This window comes from Pseudopipra pipra, chromosome 23 (genome assembly GCF_036250125.1).
Source record: "Pseudopipra pipra isolate bDixPip1 chromosome 23, bDixPip1.hap1, whole genome shotgun sequence".
NCBI lineage: Eukaryota > Metazoa > Chordata > Aves > Passeriformes > Pipridae > Pseudopipra > Pseudopipra pipra.
In genome coordinates, this window is record NC_087571.1 from 1,974,505 (window position 1) to 1,988,484 (window position 13,980).

Sequence of the window (13,980 nt, forward strand, 5' to 3'; positions counted from 1 at the left end):
TTTAACTAGAATTGTTCATTACCACAATTACACTGTTAACACTGAATGTGAGATTTCCCACAAAGAGGTTTCAGGCCTTGAAATGCCCCAAAGGGGTTAAAGCTGGTGGTGAGGGGCTGCAGAGCCAGGGCCCCCCTCCCGCTGCCACGTGCCTCCTGTTTTGTGCTCCTGCAGGTCAGGCTTGGGAAGAAATTTGGATGAGGGGAGTGGAGGGCAGTGGCCGATCTGGGAAACGTCACCATTGTCAACACAACCCTCCCTCCAGAGGTGATAAATTTCAGGGGATTTTGCTAAGGAAGGAGCCACCCCGAGGATTACAAACCATTTATTTATTAAAGATTAACAAAAGCACAAACACCCCTGGGCTGGGGACAGGCCCCTCCCAGGGTCCAACCTCTTTCCCTACACTGCTGGGACCCCAAATGCTTGGATTTTGGGACCCCAGGGTCCAACAACTCTCTCCGCACTGCTGGGACCCCGAACACTTGGATTTCAGACCTCCAGGGGTCCAATCTCGCTCCCTGCCCCACCAGGACCCCAAACACTTGGATATCGGCCCCGGGATTGGGGATGGCAGCGGTGGATTCCTGCTGCCATCTAGCGGGATGAGGTCTGCCCCAGCATCTCCTCAGGCAACAACGAAACTCAACAGCTTCAGAACACGAGAGAACCGGGAAGTTTTCCCCTGTAACTTTTCCTCCTGTCATGAACCAGAACTCGGATTCCCCAGTGAATCCCCACTCCTCACTCAGCTGCAAGCCTCTCGAGCTCATCCATGTCGTATGGGTCCAGCTGCTTGATCGTGGTCTCTGTAGGAAGGAAAGAGCTGTTGTCAGGAGGTGAGAGCAGAGCTTGTGCCCCCTGAGCTGGTGCCCCGTGCCACCTGGGAAGCTCCTGGAGTGCTCGCTGCAGCATCTCCCTCCACTGGGAAATCAGCCAGGAGGAAGTGGGGAGGGAACTGGATCAGTGGGGAAATCAGCTGGGAGGAAGCCCGAGGGGAACAGAGTCAGGGCAGCAGCTGAGGCATGGCAGCAAGAGCGAGAGGTGGCCCTGCAGCACCAGCACACCAGGCTCAGCCTGGGGATGTGCTCCCGCTCCCTGCTCCCACCTCCGCAGCCACGCGGGACAGGGAAGGTTCGTGTCCTCGAATCCCAACATCATGATGTGAAAAAGCACAAGTCAGATCGCCAGGAGTCCATCCCATTTGATTTTCATCCTCACACTGCGCTCCTTTGGCTCGTTCTGGCCATGGCTGTGGTCGGGCTCATGCACATCCCAGTTATTCCAGCTGCTCATTGCTTCTACTGCTTGGGAACAACCTCCGTTGGACTATTTGGCTCGTGTATTCCCTGCCTGGTGTCCACCACAGGCTCGCTTGGTGTTTAAAGGACAAGTGGAAATTTAAAGGAACCAAGAGGGTTGAGCAGCTCCAAGGACGGAGCTGAGGAAGGAACAGCACTTTCTGCCCTCCAAAAGGTTTCCATAACTCTTTTTTTCCCCTAAAAATCACAGGGACGTCAGGCACTGGGATTCAAAAAGCAATTGGTACAGCCACGGCATCTGGCAAATCCCATGAAAATCCTCTTGATGTTGACAAGTGACAATCTATTTCCACTCAGGAAGGATTTCCACAGCTGCCAGCTCCTGTCCCACAGCCAGGGCTAAGCTGAGCCGCAGCACCAGGTCCCCTGGGACAAGGATTTGCAGGGAAAGGCAGAAAAAATGCCTGAAGGAGGGGAAAAATAGGAGGTTCTAAGGCATCCTGGGTGTTAGTAACATCCCCTGTGAGTTGCACACAATCTGTGGGGCTGTTTCTCGGAAAATTTGGCTGCTGGGGAGCAAAAAATCACCCTAAAAGCTGCATCTGTCACCTGTTGCCAGTGGGATGAGCCCTGGGCAGAGGAGCAGCCCCGCACGGTTCGAGGGGGAGGATCACAGTCCCAGCCCAGCCTCCCAGAGCAGTGGATCCACATGGATACTCACGGAAATGCTCCTCTATCTTGTGCACGAGCTCCACGGTCTCGTTCTCCACCATGCTGAAGGCGATGCCGCGGTGCCCGAAGCGTCCCGCCCTCCCAATCCGGTGCAGGTAGGTCTCAAAATCCGGCTCTCCATCCAAATCCCTGGGGAGGCCGAAGTTCACCACGGTGGTGACCTGCTGCACATCGATCCCTGGAAGAAAGGGAAAGGGGCTGTGGAAAGGGATCGCCTCGTCCCACGGCATCCAGGCGGAAGAACCGCAGGCCTGGTGTGTTTCGAGGGATGCTGGGTTTCCCAGGATACCTCTGGCACAGACGTTGGTGGCGATGAGGACCTTCTCCTTGCCCTCACGGAAGCGCTGGATGACGCTGGCCCGCTGGACCACCGTCAGCTCTGCCGTCAGCGTGGCCACTTGGTGCCCATCCCGGCTCATCTTCTCTGACAGCCAGTCTGCAAGCCTCCGGGTCTGGGCACGCGGGGAGAGGCTGAGGCCCAGAACTGCCCCCCCTCCCAAATCCCCTGCTCCTTCTGAGGGAGCTCCCAGCAAATTTCAACACCCCCCTGGGGTCTTGTCTCCACACCACAGAAGGACCCATTCCTGCCATCCCCAAGGGCCAGTGTGGGGCTCTCCTGGGCAGGGACATTACCTGGCAGAAGATCATGACCTGGCCGATGGTGAAGCTGCCGTAGAGGTTGCAGAGGGCCTTGTACTGCTCTTCTGAGTTCTGGCACACCATGAAGTACTGCCTGATGTTGCTCAGCGTGAGCTCCTCCTCGCGCAGCTTGATCACGATGGGGTCGGGGATGATCCGCTCGGCAAAGGCCCGCACGGGTTCCTTGAAGGTGGCTGAGAACAGCAGCACTTGGCAGTTCTTGGGAAGAGCCCTGTGACAGGAGAGAGGCCTCCTCAGTCCCAGTGAGTGGCTTCTGTCCAGAAGGACATAAACTCTAAGCTGATTTTGTGTGGCCTGCGATGGAAAGGGAAGCCAAGGGGGCATATGAAAAAGATGGAGAAGGACTTTTTACAAGAGCCCGGAGTGACAGGACAAGGGAGAATGGCTTCACACTGAAAGTGAAGAGGTTTAGATTGGATCTGAGGAGGAAGTTCTTTGCTGTGAGGGTGGTGAGGCATTGGAACAGGTTGCCCAGAGAAGCTATGGCTGCTCTATCCCTGGAAGTGTCCAAGGCCAGCTTGGATGGGACTTGAAGCAAGCTGGTCTAGTGGAAGACATTGTGCCTCTGGCAGGGGGATTGGAATGAGATGGGCTTTAAGGTTCCTTCCAGCCCAGGCCATTCCACGATTCTCCAAGCTGCAACAGCTCAAAGGAAAGGTAAGGAAGGTAAAAGTCTTGCCATGTGTCCAGCAGATGTGGTTTTAGGGGAACCTGGACCTGGACCCCTCTACAAGCCCCCTCAGCACCATGTCTGAAAGCAGGGAAGCGGGATGCCAGCCGTCAGGGATACTCACCTGTGGATGCGGATGCTCTGGCAGGAGAGGCCCTGCGTGTCGATCATGATGTCGGCCTCATCCAGCACGAACAAGGAGATCTTCGTCAGGTCCAGGATGCGGTGCTTGAAGCACCAGTCCAGCGTGGTGCCCGGCGTCCCGATGATGATCTGCTCCTCTAGCACCGTGCCCTTCGGAACTGCGAGAGGGAAAAACGCACCTGGCTGCCTCCAGGCACGGAGCTCTCTGCTGCTCCCCTCGGCTCAGTCAGACTCTGGCTGCTCAGTGATGCCTTCCAGGGGTCATCACGACACTTCCCTGCAGCCTTTGGGGTGGGACCAGCCCTATGTGGGAAGGGGGAGTCTAGAGCAGCCAGAGATGGTGGAAAAGCCTCCTCAGCAGGCGAGGGGGACACAGACACTGCTTTATTGGCCTTCATGGAGATCTGGCTGGTCCCTGGTAGCTCCAGGCTCTAAGAGGGGATCCCCATGCTCCCTTCCCACTCCTGGGGCAGTCCCAGTAGCTGTGCTGGGCTGGACTCACTTCGGTTTCCCCGGACAGCGTAGTTCACCTTGATGTCAGTGCAAAACTTCCCAATGGCCCGGACCACCTGCCCGATCTGCAGGGCCAGCTCGTAGGTGGGAGCCAGGCAGAGGCACTGGTGGGAGAGGAGAGGAGGGAGCTGTCAGGCCCGGGATGGGACACGCTGGGCTGGCAACGAGGGCAGGGACAGCAAGAGGAGCACAGCAGCATTGCAGAGCACTGAGGCACAGGTGATTGGGCAGCCGGGCATGGCTGGAGGTCTGGAAGCTGGCCTGTGTTCTCAGCTCCAGCCATGGGGGCAGAAAGAAGCCACTGTTGCTGTTTTTGAGGAGGAAATTCCCCTCTGGAAGCATGGCACAGCTCGTTCCTGCGCCCTGGTTCAGTCACCCCATGCACATGAGAGGAGATGTAACATGGCAGGAACCAGCAGGCAAAGCTGATTCTGCGCTCAGAGAGGGGACTGGGGGCGTTTGAGCCACCAGAAAACCAACAGTGTCTACAGCTGGTCCTCAAAATTTAAATTCCAGGGCAAATGAAGCCTGGGTTGATCCGCTTTGGCAAGTCAAAGTGCCTCCCTGGGGCAGGCATTGTGCCTTCAGTCCTACCTGCCACTGTGACAGCCCCTGGGGGTTTGTCATCCCCCTCCAGTGGGTGAAGCCACACAGGGACAGGGACAAAGCCCAGAGCTCTGGCCTCGGCAGTGTTCTGGGCACTTGGGCCAACCCCTCCTGCATCAGCTCTCCCTGTCCTGCGTTACCTGCGGGTATTTCTCGTTGGCACTGGCTCTGCTCAGCATGGCCAAGACAAAAGCTGCTGTTTTCCCTGTCCCTGACTGGCTCTGGGCAATCAGATTTTGGGGCCTGCAAGGCAAAAGCAGCTTAGTGGAGCACAGGGGTCAGAGCACTGGGATGCCACACGGAGCCGGGGTTCTCATTCCTACTCACGGGTATGCCAGCATGAGCGGCAGAGCCTGCTCCTGGATTTTGGATGGTCTGTTGAAGCCCATCATGTAAACCCCCCGCAAGAGGTCCCTCTTCCTGTGGAAATAAAGCATCCCAAGGGCCCGTGTGAGGGCGGCCAGTGGCGATGGCGTTCAGCAAGGCCAGGGGCTGTGGCTACTCACAGGGGCAGCTCCTCGAAGGTCTTGACGGAGAAGAGCGGGGAGCTGGGGTCCCGCTGCAGGATCTCCACGTGCTGGTCAGACTCCACCAGGGACGTGTGGATCAGCTTGTTCATCAGCGAGATCTCCGCCAGCGGCACTGGGGAGAGGCAGCAAGTGGAATAACACAAGTGGAATGGCAGAATCGTTAGGGCTGCGAGGGACCTCTGGAGATTGTGGGAGCAAGCAGAGCCACTCTGCACCTGCATTTAGCTAATTGGAGTTGAAAGGGAGGATCGACCTTGGGTAAGTGCTTCGAAAGAGAGAATGTTGTGTTTCTCAAAGTGGAAAACCACTTTCAATGGTCTGCATGATACGCGTGTGTTTTTCTCTCGTGCCTGAACACAGCCACCACATGATGTGAGCTGAATGTGTGGGATTGAGGCACTGGTTTAGGATGATCCTGGGAATTCTGGTTAACTAAAGAAAAACACCAGGTGCTGTTTACGAGAGAACATGAATAAAAGGGGAACACCGAAAAGGATCAGTGGACAAGTCCTGAAAAACGAACTCTGTGCAGCTCCATTTTCTGTCAGGGCCCCTAGAGACCACCCAGTCCAACCCCCCGTGCCCAGGCAGGGTCACCTGGAGCAGGTGACACGGGTGGGTCTGGAATGTCTCCAGAGAGAATCCACGAGCTCCCTGGGGCCTGTCCCACCCTCCGCGGAAAGAAGTTCTTCCTCGCGCCGAGGCGGAACTTCTGCTGTTTTAGTTTATAACAAAAGGCCTGTGATTTGAACCCTCTCCCCTGCAGCCCCGGGCGGGGGCAATCTGTCCGTGCTCCGCGGGGGGCTCCGGGACCCACCTCTTTCCTCGTCCTCCGCCTCGGCCCCGAGCGCCGGCGGCGCGGGGGGCGCGGGGAAGGGGCCGAGCCCGCGGGCCGGGCCCCGGCCGTGCAGCTGAGGGCAGGCGAGCCCGGCGAAGCGGGAGGGCGGGCGGCGCAGCGGGGCCGCGGGCCAAGGGCAGGGCAGGCCGGGCCCGGGGCCCGCCGGGCCGAACCTGCCGAGCCCGCGCCCCGCCTCCGCCATGGAGCCGCCTCACAGCGCCCGCGGCGCCGGACGGGGCGGGAACATCCGGCACCGGCGGGAGCGGGCACGGCCCCGGGTGCGGAGCGGGGACGGGGACGGGTATGGCACGGGGCACGGGGCACGGGGAACCGGTACGGCACAGGGCACGGGGACGGCACGGGGCATAGGGACGGAGATGGGGAAAGGGGACGGGGAACGGCGGGACTGGGGGAACGAGGGAGCATAGACCCCCGCGTAGGGTGGGGGTCCCTGGGGAGTTGGGGACAGCGACCTCATAGGGCGGGGAGGGTCCCCTGTTGGGACCCCGCAGGGTTTTGGAGGGATATCTGGAGTGCTGGGGCACAGAGACCCCCCCACTCTATCGTGGAGGGTCCCTGGGGAGCTGGGGACAGGGAAGGTTCCCTGCTGCAGACAGGGACCCCATAGAGTTCTGGGAGGATGCCTGGAGTGCTGGGGGACAGAGACCCCTCACTATAAGGTGGCGGGTCCCTGGAGAGTTGTGGGCAGGGGCCCCGTAGGGCAGGGACCTGATAGGTTTTTTGGGGGTGTCCCTGCGGTGCTGGGGGACAGGGACCCCGCCCCACTATAGGGTGGGGGTCCCTGGGGAGTTGGGGACAGCGACCTCATAGGGCAGGGAGGGTCCCCTGTTGCACACAGGCACCCCGTAGAGTTTTGGGAGTGCTGGGAGACAGAGAGCACCCGCTGTAGGGTGGAGGGTCCTGAAGAGTTTAAAGGACCCCGTAGGGCAGGAGGGTTTCCTGCTGTTGCACACAGGCACACTGTAGAGTTTTGGGGGGATGCCTGGAGTGCCGGGGGAGAGAGACCTCCCGCTATAGGGTGGGGGTCCCTGGGGAGCTGGGAACAGGGATTGTGGAGCAGGGAAGGTCCCCTGCTGCAGACAGGGACCCCATAGATTTTTGAGGAGTCCCTGCACTGCTGGGGAATAGGGACTCCCTTGCTATAGGGTGGTCCTTGGGGAGTTGGGGACAGCAATATCATAGAACAGGAAGGGTCCCCTGTTGCAGATAGGGACCCCATAGGGTGCCAGCCCTGGTCCCCATTTTGTTTTGGGGGATCCCTGGGGACAGAGCCTGTCCCATAGGATAGTGGGAGTCCCTGAAGAGTTCGGAACAGGGATGATGGTGCAGGGAAGGTCCCCTGCTGCAGACAGGGACCCCATAGGTTTCTGGGGGGTCCCTGAGGTGTTGGGGACAGGGACACACTCCCTCCCCGAATGCTGGGAACAGGGACACCAAGGGGGGAGGGCTGTCCCCAGGTAGATAGAGATGCAGGGACCCCATAGGTTTTGGGGGCTTCCTGGGGTGTTGGAGGACAGGGAGCCCCCCCATAAGGTAGGGGTCAGCAGCCTATGATCCTATGGTCAGGAGGTGAGGGGTGCCCCAGGGTGATGGAGATGCAGTGATCCCATAGGGTTTTGGGGGGTTCTCTGGGGTGTTGGGGACAGGGACCCCTGCACTGGGTGCTGGAGACAGGGACACCAGAAGGGGAGTGGTATCCCCAGGGTGATGGAGATGCAGGGACCCCATAGGGTTTTGGGGAGTCCCTGGGGTTTTGGGCACAGGAACCATGGAGCAGGGAGGGTCCCCTGCTGCAGACAGAGACCCCATAGGGTTTTATGGGGCGGTCCTTGGGGTGCTGAAAGAGCAGGGACCCTGTAGGGTGAGGGTGCTGTCCCCCATAGGGTTTGGAGGGAAGTCTCTAAGGTTCTGGGAGACAAAACTCCCTTTATAGGTGGATGGGGTCCACAGGGTGCTGGAAAGCCAGGGACCCCAACCCTGGAAGGTCCCTGGGGTGCCAGAACACCCCCAGTGTGGGGTAACCACACAGGCCTGTGTGTTTCCCATCTGGGATCACATTCAGAGGAGGTTTGGTGGGAGCTGGACAGAGAGCTCCAGGCTGCAGCTGTCACCTGTGTCCTGTCCTCCCCGCTCCCTTTTCCAGCCATCCCATTCAGCTTTTGGGGACTTTTTCCTGCGCCAGAACTGCCATGTTTTCAGTCCATCCCTATACCTGGGAAAAAAATTAACGCTAATAATAGTAATAACACTAATACTACCTTACTTTCATCCCAAAGCTCCCTTATTTTAAAAATGAGGTAAAATAAGGCCAAGGGAGCAGAGTTTGGTGGAGCAGGGATAAGTCTGGAATAACAGATGCTGCCTGTGGAGTTTCTAACAAACCCACAGAACGACAAGGAGTGTTTGCAGATGCTTTATTAAAGGAAAAGACGCTGCCGAGACATCGCAAATCAAACCTCCTCCACAGCAGAACTGGAATGCGGCGAGGGGATTTTCCAGGTGATGGAGGCTGTTGAGGAGGGGAAAGCGGTGGTGCTGGAGAGGGGGCTGTGGCTCTAGGAGGCGTCCTTGCGGGGCATGAGGCGCTGGGCCAGGTCCCGGCGCACGCCGAAGCGCAGGGCGTCGCGCTGCTTGGTCGTGGGCACCACGTACGTGTTGGGCACGAGGCGCCTGGGTGCCCGGGGTGGCTCTCCCGGCTGGGCCATCTGCCTCCGGATGGCCCAGCGCAGATCATCGTGTGGATCTTCCCCCGGGAAGCTGTATCTCTCCCAGTCTTGTCTGTATCCGTGGAATTTTGCCACTGGGTCGGTTTTCTTCCGTCTGCCAACCTGCGGAAGAATGTAGGACGTAGGCGATCCCACCCGAGCGGAGTGCTGAGACGTGCTCCGTCTCCCAAGATCCTCAAGGAGAGAGCAGGGGCTGACCTCAAGGAACCACTCATCATCACAGGGCATGCACTCCTCCAGGTCCTCGCTGCTGATTTCCCCCTCGGAGATGGTGTCCTCCATATAAACCCTGGAACGCCCCGTATTCCACTGCTCGGCACTGCACCCTGGCTCATTGTTCACTGACTCATCAAAGATCTCCACCATTCCATCGGGTCTGTGCCTCAGCACCTTCCTCTTCATCACCAACTTCCTGGTTTTCCTCTGATTCTCAGAAAGCACTGGAAGGTCTGACTGTGCCCCACAAACGATGGAGGCATCGGCGTAGGGGTCGTCACGGGGACGTGCCAGCTCCTCGCTGCCTCCCGGCCAGGCGCCCGATGTCCCCTCCATGATTCCCACCAAACCGGGTGGACTCTGCAGAAAAAGAAACCAGAGTTAATGTCTTGCAGCATGTTCAAGCTGGCTAAAGGTGTCAAAGGGGGCTCTGAGACTCAAATGTTTGGGTTCAGGGGTGTTGATTTAGGTTGGGCATGTTCTCAGAGCACTGCTGAATCTCCTGCCGCCAGCAGAAGGCTCTTCCCTACAGTAGCAGAAACACAAGCCCTTAATTCCTGCTGGAAAACTCCACTAGAATTAGTTATGTGGTCAGTTAAGTCCTGCTTGACAAACACAGGGCAAGTTCCATGCACTGGGTGAGAGATTAATGGTTTTCTGCTTGTACCTGTGCTTCTAAATCCACACTATTTAGTCATGATTTAATCCAGGGACATCAGAGAGGGTGTTCTACTTCTGCAGAGGAGGAGGAGGCTCAGCACAGCATGTTTAGATGCTTGCTTATGAGTCTGGTGATAGTAAACCTCGAGTAAACCTCTAGCCCTGTGACAAAAAGGGATCTGGACACAGATCCCACTCCCAGCACAGGCTTAGGATATCTTTAGGCGGGTTGGAAGAGCTGCAGGAGCCCCTGGTGGCGCTGGGAGGGGCGGGAGCAGATGGTGGGGCGGGATGAGTGGCAGCCGTCAGCACGCTGTCTGCAGCGGGATGCAGGTGTGAAAGTGAGAAGGCTCCGTGACGGCTCGCCGGGAACGTGCTGCGCTGACGGAGCGGATCCCGTCGGCTGGGGGAAGAGGAGTGATTAAAGACTCCAAAAAAAGAGACTGGAGTGAGATGAAGGCTGCCCGAGCTGAGCCCCCATGGCCCTGCCCATGCTCTGCTGGGAACACGGTGGGGCTCAGGTGATAAAAACCGACTCCGTGGATAAAGGTTATTTTGCAGAGCCAGCCTAGAGGTGCAATAAAAACCACATAAAAATGTAAATCCACAATTTTTTTCTTTCCCTGCAGACCCCAAGGATCCACCAGCAACAAACTGCTCCAGGGCAGTGGCTATGGCCGAGGAGAGCATGGCTGCTGACCACGAGGGGCTCCTGAGGAGGGTGCAGGAGCTGGAAGCAGAGGTGAAGCGGCTGCAGGAGAAGCTCCAGGATGACAAGGAGGGCACTGGGAGGAGAGAGGCTGCTCTGGCCCCTGGGAAAGCCAAAAAACGCCAACAAAGGCCCTTCGATTTCAGCGCACACGGCCGCAGACACGTGGCACTGCGCATCGCCTACCTGGGCTGGGGCTACCAGGGCTTTGCCAGCCAGGAGAACACCCCCAACACCATTGAGGAGAAGCTCTTTGAAGCCTTGAAGAAGACACGGCTGGTGGACAGTAGAGAGACCTCCAACTACCATCGCTGTGGGCGCACGGACAAGGGAGTCAGTGCCTTTGGGCAGGTCAGCATCTCCTGTGGGTTTTCCCGGGTGGGATGGAGATCCAGTGGGATTGCTGTCCCACAGCACAGCTTGGATTTGTTCTTTAAAAGCCATCAGCTCTTACCCCTGGAAGTGAGCCTGGCAATGGCTTTCCTGCATGTGGAAAGACTATTTCAGACCCCTGAAGTGTTTTAGTGCTGTTTTGTCCCCCATATTAGTTCAAGTTCTTTTCCAGGGCCCTGCTTTAGGAGGATAAAACATGGTTTAGGCTGCAGCTTCTCCAGTAGCTCAGTGCTGCCCAAAAAGGGGCGATGCTCTGTCCTTGGCAGGGCCCTCTCAGCTGATTTAACTCTCCAATCCCACCAAAATCCAAAACCCCCAGAAATTGGCTCCCTTCCTGCAGCATCAGGCAGCTGAATTCCTGCACAGAAGGGTCTGAGAGGAGCTGCAGCCAGCGGAAGGGAGCGTGGGAGTGGGAGCTGGAGGGAGGGGATGGAGCTGGCCTGCTCGGTGGGCACGGAGCCACCCGGCTGGCTGAGCCATTGGGGAGAACACAGCCGTGGTGGCTTCACCATTGGGCCGCTCTCCTTCCTTCCCTCCTGGTGCAGGAAGCAGAGCTGGCATAGGTTTGGCCTCGAGTGGCTGCTCTGCTCTCCATGGCAGGATGAGCCGCACGAAATCAGGGCACTTGGTGCCTCCTCTTGTGCTGTTTCAGCACATGGCGCCCGCGCTGGGAATGAACTTGTTCCCACACCAGGTTTCCAAGAGAGCCAGGCTGTTACTGCCTTCAAGTCATCACCTCTAGCTCAAAAAAAAAAAAAAAAAAAAAAAAGCACATTATAACCCAAACCCAGTGACTAAAGTTGAAGCTGTTCTGAGACCGTGCTACGTAGGCAGCCTGCAACTTTGCCTGTTTTATTAATGGAATCTGTGGCATCTGCTCAGCTCCTCAGCACAGGCACTCGCAGCTCCATGGTAGGATCACCCGACTGAAGCCACCTTCATCTGTAGGAGATCCTGGGTTTATTTCCCAGAGGTGTAGGAAGACTTGGCTCCACACGCCGCTGCGCCCATCCATCCGCGCTCTAATCCTGGCTTTTACTCGTGTCTGCAGGTGATTTCCCTGGATCTCCGCTCCAGCCTGCCACCGGAGGGGCAGCAGCAAAACGGGCACGCGGGCGAGGGGCAGCGGGAGGAGCTCCGCTACACCCACATCCTGAACAGGGTGCTGCCCCCTGACATCCGGGTGCTGGCCTGGGCCCCCGTGGCGCCGGAGTTCAGCGCCCGCTTCAGCTGCCAGCGCCGCACCTACCGGTACTTCTTCCCCTGCGCCCAGCTGGACGTGGCCCTCATGGACAGCGCTGCCCAGCGCTATGTGGGCACCCACGACTTCCGCAACCTCTGCAAGATGGACGTGGCCAACGGGGTGCTCAACTTCCAGAGGACGATCCTCAGCGCCCGCGTGACGTGGGTGGAGAGAGGGGGAGAACCCGGGCTGCGGGATCCCTTCCGGCTGTGCCAGTTCGAGGTGACGGGGCAGGCGTTCCTGTACCACCAGGTCCGCTGCATGATGGCCGTGCTCTTCCTCATCGGCCAGGGCATGGAGAGCCCGGACATCATCGACGAACTGCTGGACGTGGAGAAGAACCCCCGGAAACCGCAGTACAGGTAGGGATTGCTCTGGAAAACCGGACAGAGCGATGGCTGCACCCGGAGTGCTGCTGGCGAGCCATGTCCCTGCCAGCACATGGAGCAGTCTCCCAGCATGGAAGTAGGCTGCCAGCCTGGGATGTGTCCATAAGGACCTCTGTTGTCTTGCTCTCAGACAAAGCTTTAATGGCTTTAGTCCTTAGTATTTGGTGAAAATTAAGTCAGCTTTTATTGGGAAAGGGAGTTCTGTGAAGGGCAGAGCTGGCTGTGGCAGATCCACTGTTCTTGAGCCTTTTTGTGGGCCCACCTCCTGTCCTTGTCCCCAGCATGGCAGTCGAGTTCCCCCTGGTCCTGTACGACTGCGAGTTCCCAGACCTGCAGTGGCTCTACGACCCAGAGGTGCAGGGCTTCAACGTGACACACCTGCAGCAGCTCTGGGCCAGCCACGCCGTCAAAACCCACGTGCTTCGGGACATGTTGGCAGGGCTGGACACTGCTCCCATGGCCACTGGCAAAGGTAAGGGGGGAGTTTGGGGAACAGCTTGGAATTCACACTGCCAGCAGGCAGGGTTAGATTGGATATTGGGAAGAAATCCTTCCCTGTGAGGGTGGGGAGGCCCTGGCACAGGTTGCCCAGAGAAGCTGTGGCTGCCCCTGGATCCCTGGAAGTGTCCAAGGCCAGGTTGGACAGGGCTTGGAGCAACCTGGGCTAGTGGGAGGTGTCCCTGCCCATGGCAGGGGGCCGGAACAAGATGGTCTTTAAGGTTCCTTCCAACCCAAACCATTCTGGGATTCACAGAATCAATTAGGTTGGAAAAGACCTGAAATCAAGTCCAACCTGTGACCGATCACCACCATGTCAACTGGATCACGGCACTGAGTGCCACATCCAGTCTTTCCTTGAGTATCTCCAGGGCCAGTCGCTCCACCATCTCCCTGGGCAGTCCATTCCAACATCTAATCACCCTTTTTGTGAAGAAATTCTTCATAAAGTCCGGCCTAAACCTTCCCTGGCGCAGCTTAAGGCTACATATATAATTCTGTGAACTAGAGGGGTAACTGGTTAAAAAAAAAATGAAAGAACGAGGTAATTAAACGTATTTCTTCCATGATGTCACAGGTCCGGGGAGCAGCCTGGTCAGCAGCTTCGTGGAGGGGGTCCAAGCCCGCACCTACAAGCCCTTGCTGGCCCGGCCCCGGTGCGAGGGGCTGGAGGCTCGGATCGAGCACTTCGTGCGGAGGGGCCGCATCGACCCCCCCCGGGGGCCGGGGGTGCCCGGGGACCAGGAGCCCCCCGAGGGCAAGCGGGGCAGCAGCGCAGCCCCCGAGCAGCCGCCCAAGAGGGTCTGCGTGGACACCGAGTGACGGGGCGCCTCGGCACTTCTTTTTATTACTGTTATTGGGGAAAAAAGCGCGTTTCTTCGGTGCTGGTTTTTTATAAATCTCAAGAAATCTCTTGTAGCAGTGCTGTGTCCTACCCTGGGAGGGGAGGGAAGGAGGGAGGCGCAGCACCGTCAACTCGCAGCGGGGCAGCAAAGTGAGGCTTGCTGAGGTTACACTGGGTTATTTTGGGTTACACCGGGCTGGCCCCCCACCCCTGTCGCCCCCGGTACCTCCGGCCCGGCCGCGCCGCTCCCGCCGCTCCGTTACGGGCCGCAACCGCTGTCGCCGTTTAAACACCCCCGCCCCGCTGCCATTGGGCGGCGCGGCTGT

At 58.3% G+C, this 13,980-nt stretch overlaps 3 protein-coding genes across 6 annotated transcripts; 1 reads left to right on the top strand and 2 right to left on the bottom strand.

Moving 5' to 3' along the window:
- Positions 1–309: 309 nt before the first annotated feature.
- Positions 310–6,165, bottom strand: DDX25 (DEAD-box helicase 25). The gene is made up of 10 exons (XM_064634431.1): positions 5,935–6,165; positions 5,094–5,229; positions 4,915–5,007; positions 4,728–4,830; positions 3,971–4,085; positions 3,449–3,626; positions 2,628–2,865; positions 2,284–2,446; positions 1,984–2,172; positions 310–809 (listed from the first exon to the last, which is right to left on the bottom strand). Exons 1-10 carry the CDS (start codon positions 6,155–6,157, stop codon positions 745–747), a joined length of 1,503 nt encoding a protein of 500 aa, XP_064490501.1. The 5' UTR covers positions 6,158–6,165; the 3' UTR covers positions 310–744.
- Positions 6,141–13,728, top strand: PUS3 (pseudouridine synthase 3). Of its 4 annotated transcripts, none has more exons than XM_064634426.1 (5): positions 6,141–6,288; positions 10,208–10,638; positions 11,732–12,285; positions 12,594–12,784; positions 13,388–13,728. In XM_064634426.1, exons 1-5 carry the CDS (start codon positions 6,156–6,158, stop codon positions 13,630–13,632), a joined length of 1,554 nt encoding a protein of 517 aa, XP_064490496.1. In that variant the 5' UTR covers positions 6,141–6,155; the 3' UTR covers positions 13,633–13,728. The 4 variants fall into 4 exon arrangements, with proteins under 4 accessions (XP_064490496.1, XP_064490500.1, XP_064490497.1 ...); XM_064634430.1 differs by lacking the exon at positions 6,141–6,288 and adding an exon at positions 8,394–8,475; XM_064634427.1 differs by lacking the exon at positions 6,141–6,288 and adding an exon at positions 9,285–10,127.
- On the bottom strand, positions 8,377–13,931 carry HYLS1 (HYLS1 centriolar and ciliogenesis associated). Its single transcript, XM_064634436.1, has 2 exons — positions 13,881–13,931; positions 8,377–9,278 (listed from the first exon to the last, which is right to left on the bottom strand). The coding sequence occupies exon 2, from the start codon at positions 9,252–9,254 to the stop codon at positions 8,532–8,534; it is 723 nt and encodes a 240-aa protein (XP_064490506.1). The 5' UTR covers positions 9,255–9,278; positions 13,881–13,931; the 3' UTR covers positions 8,377–8,531.
- Between the last annotated feature and the right edge of the window lie 49 nt (positions 13,932–13,980).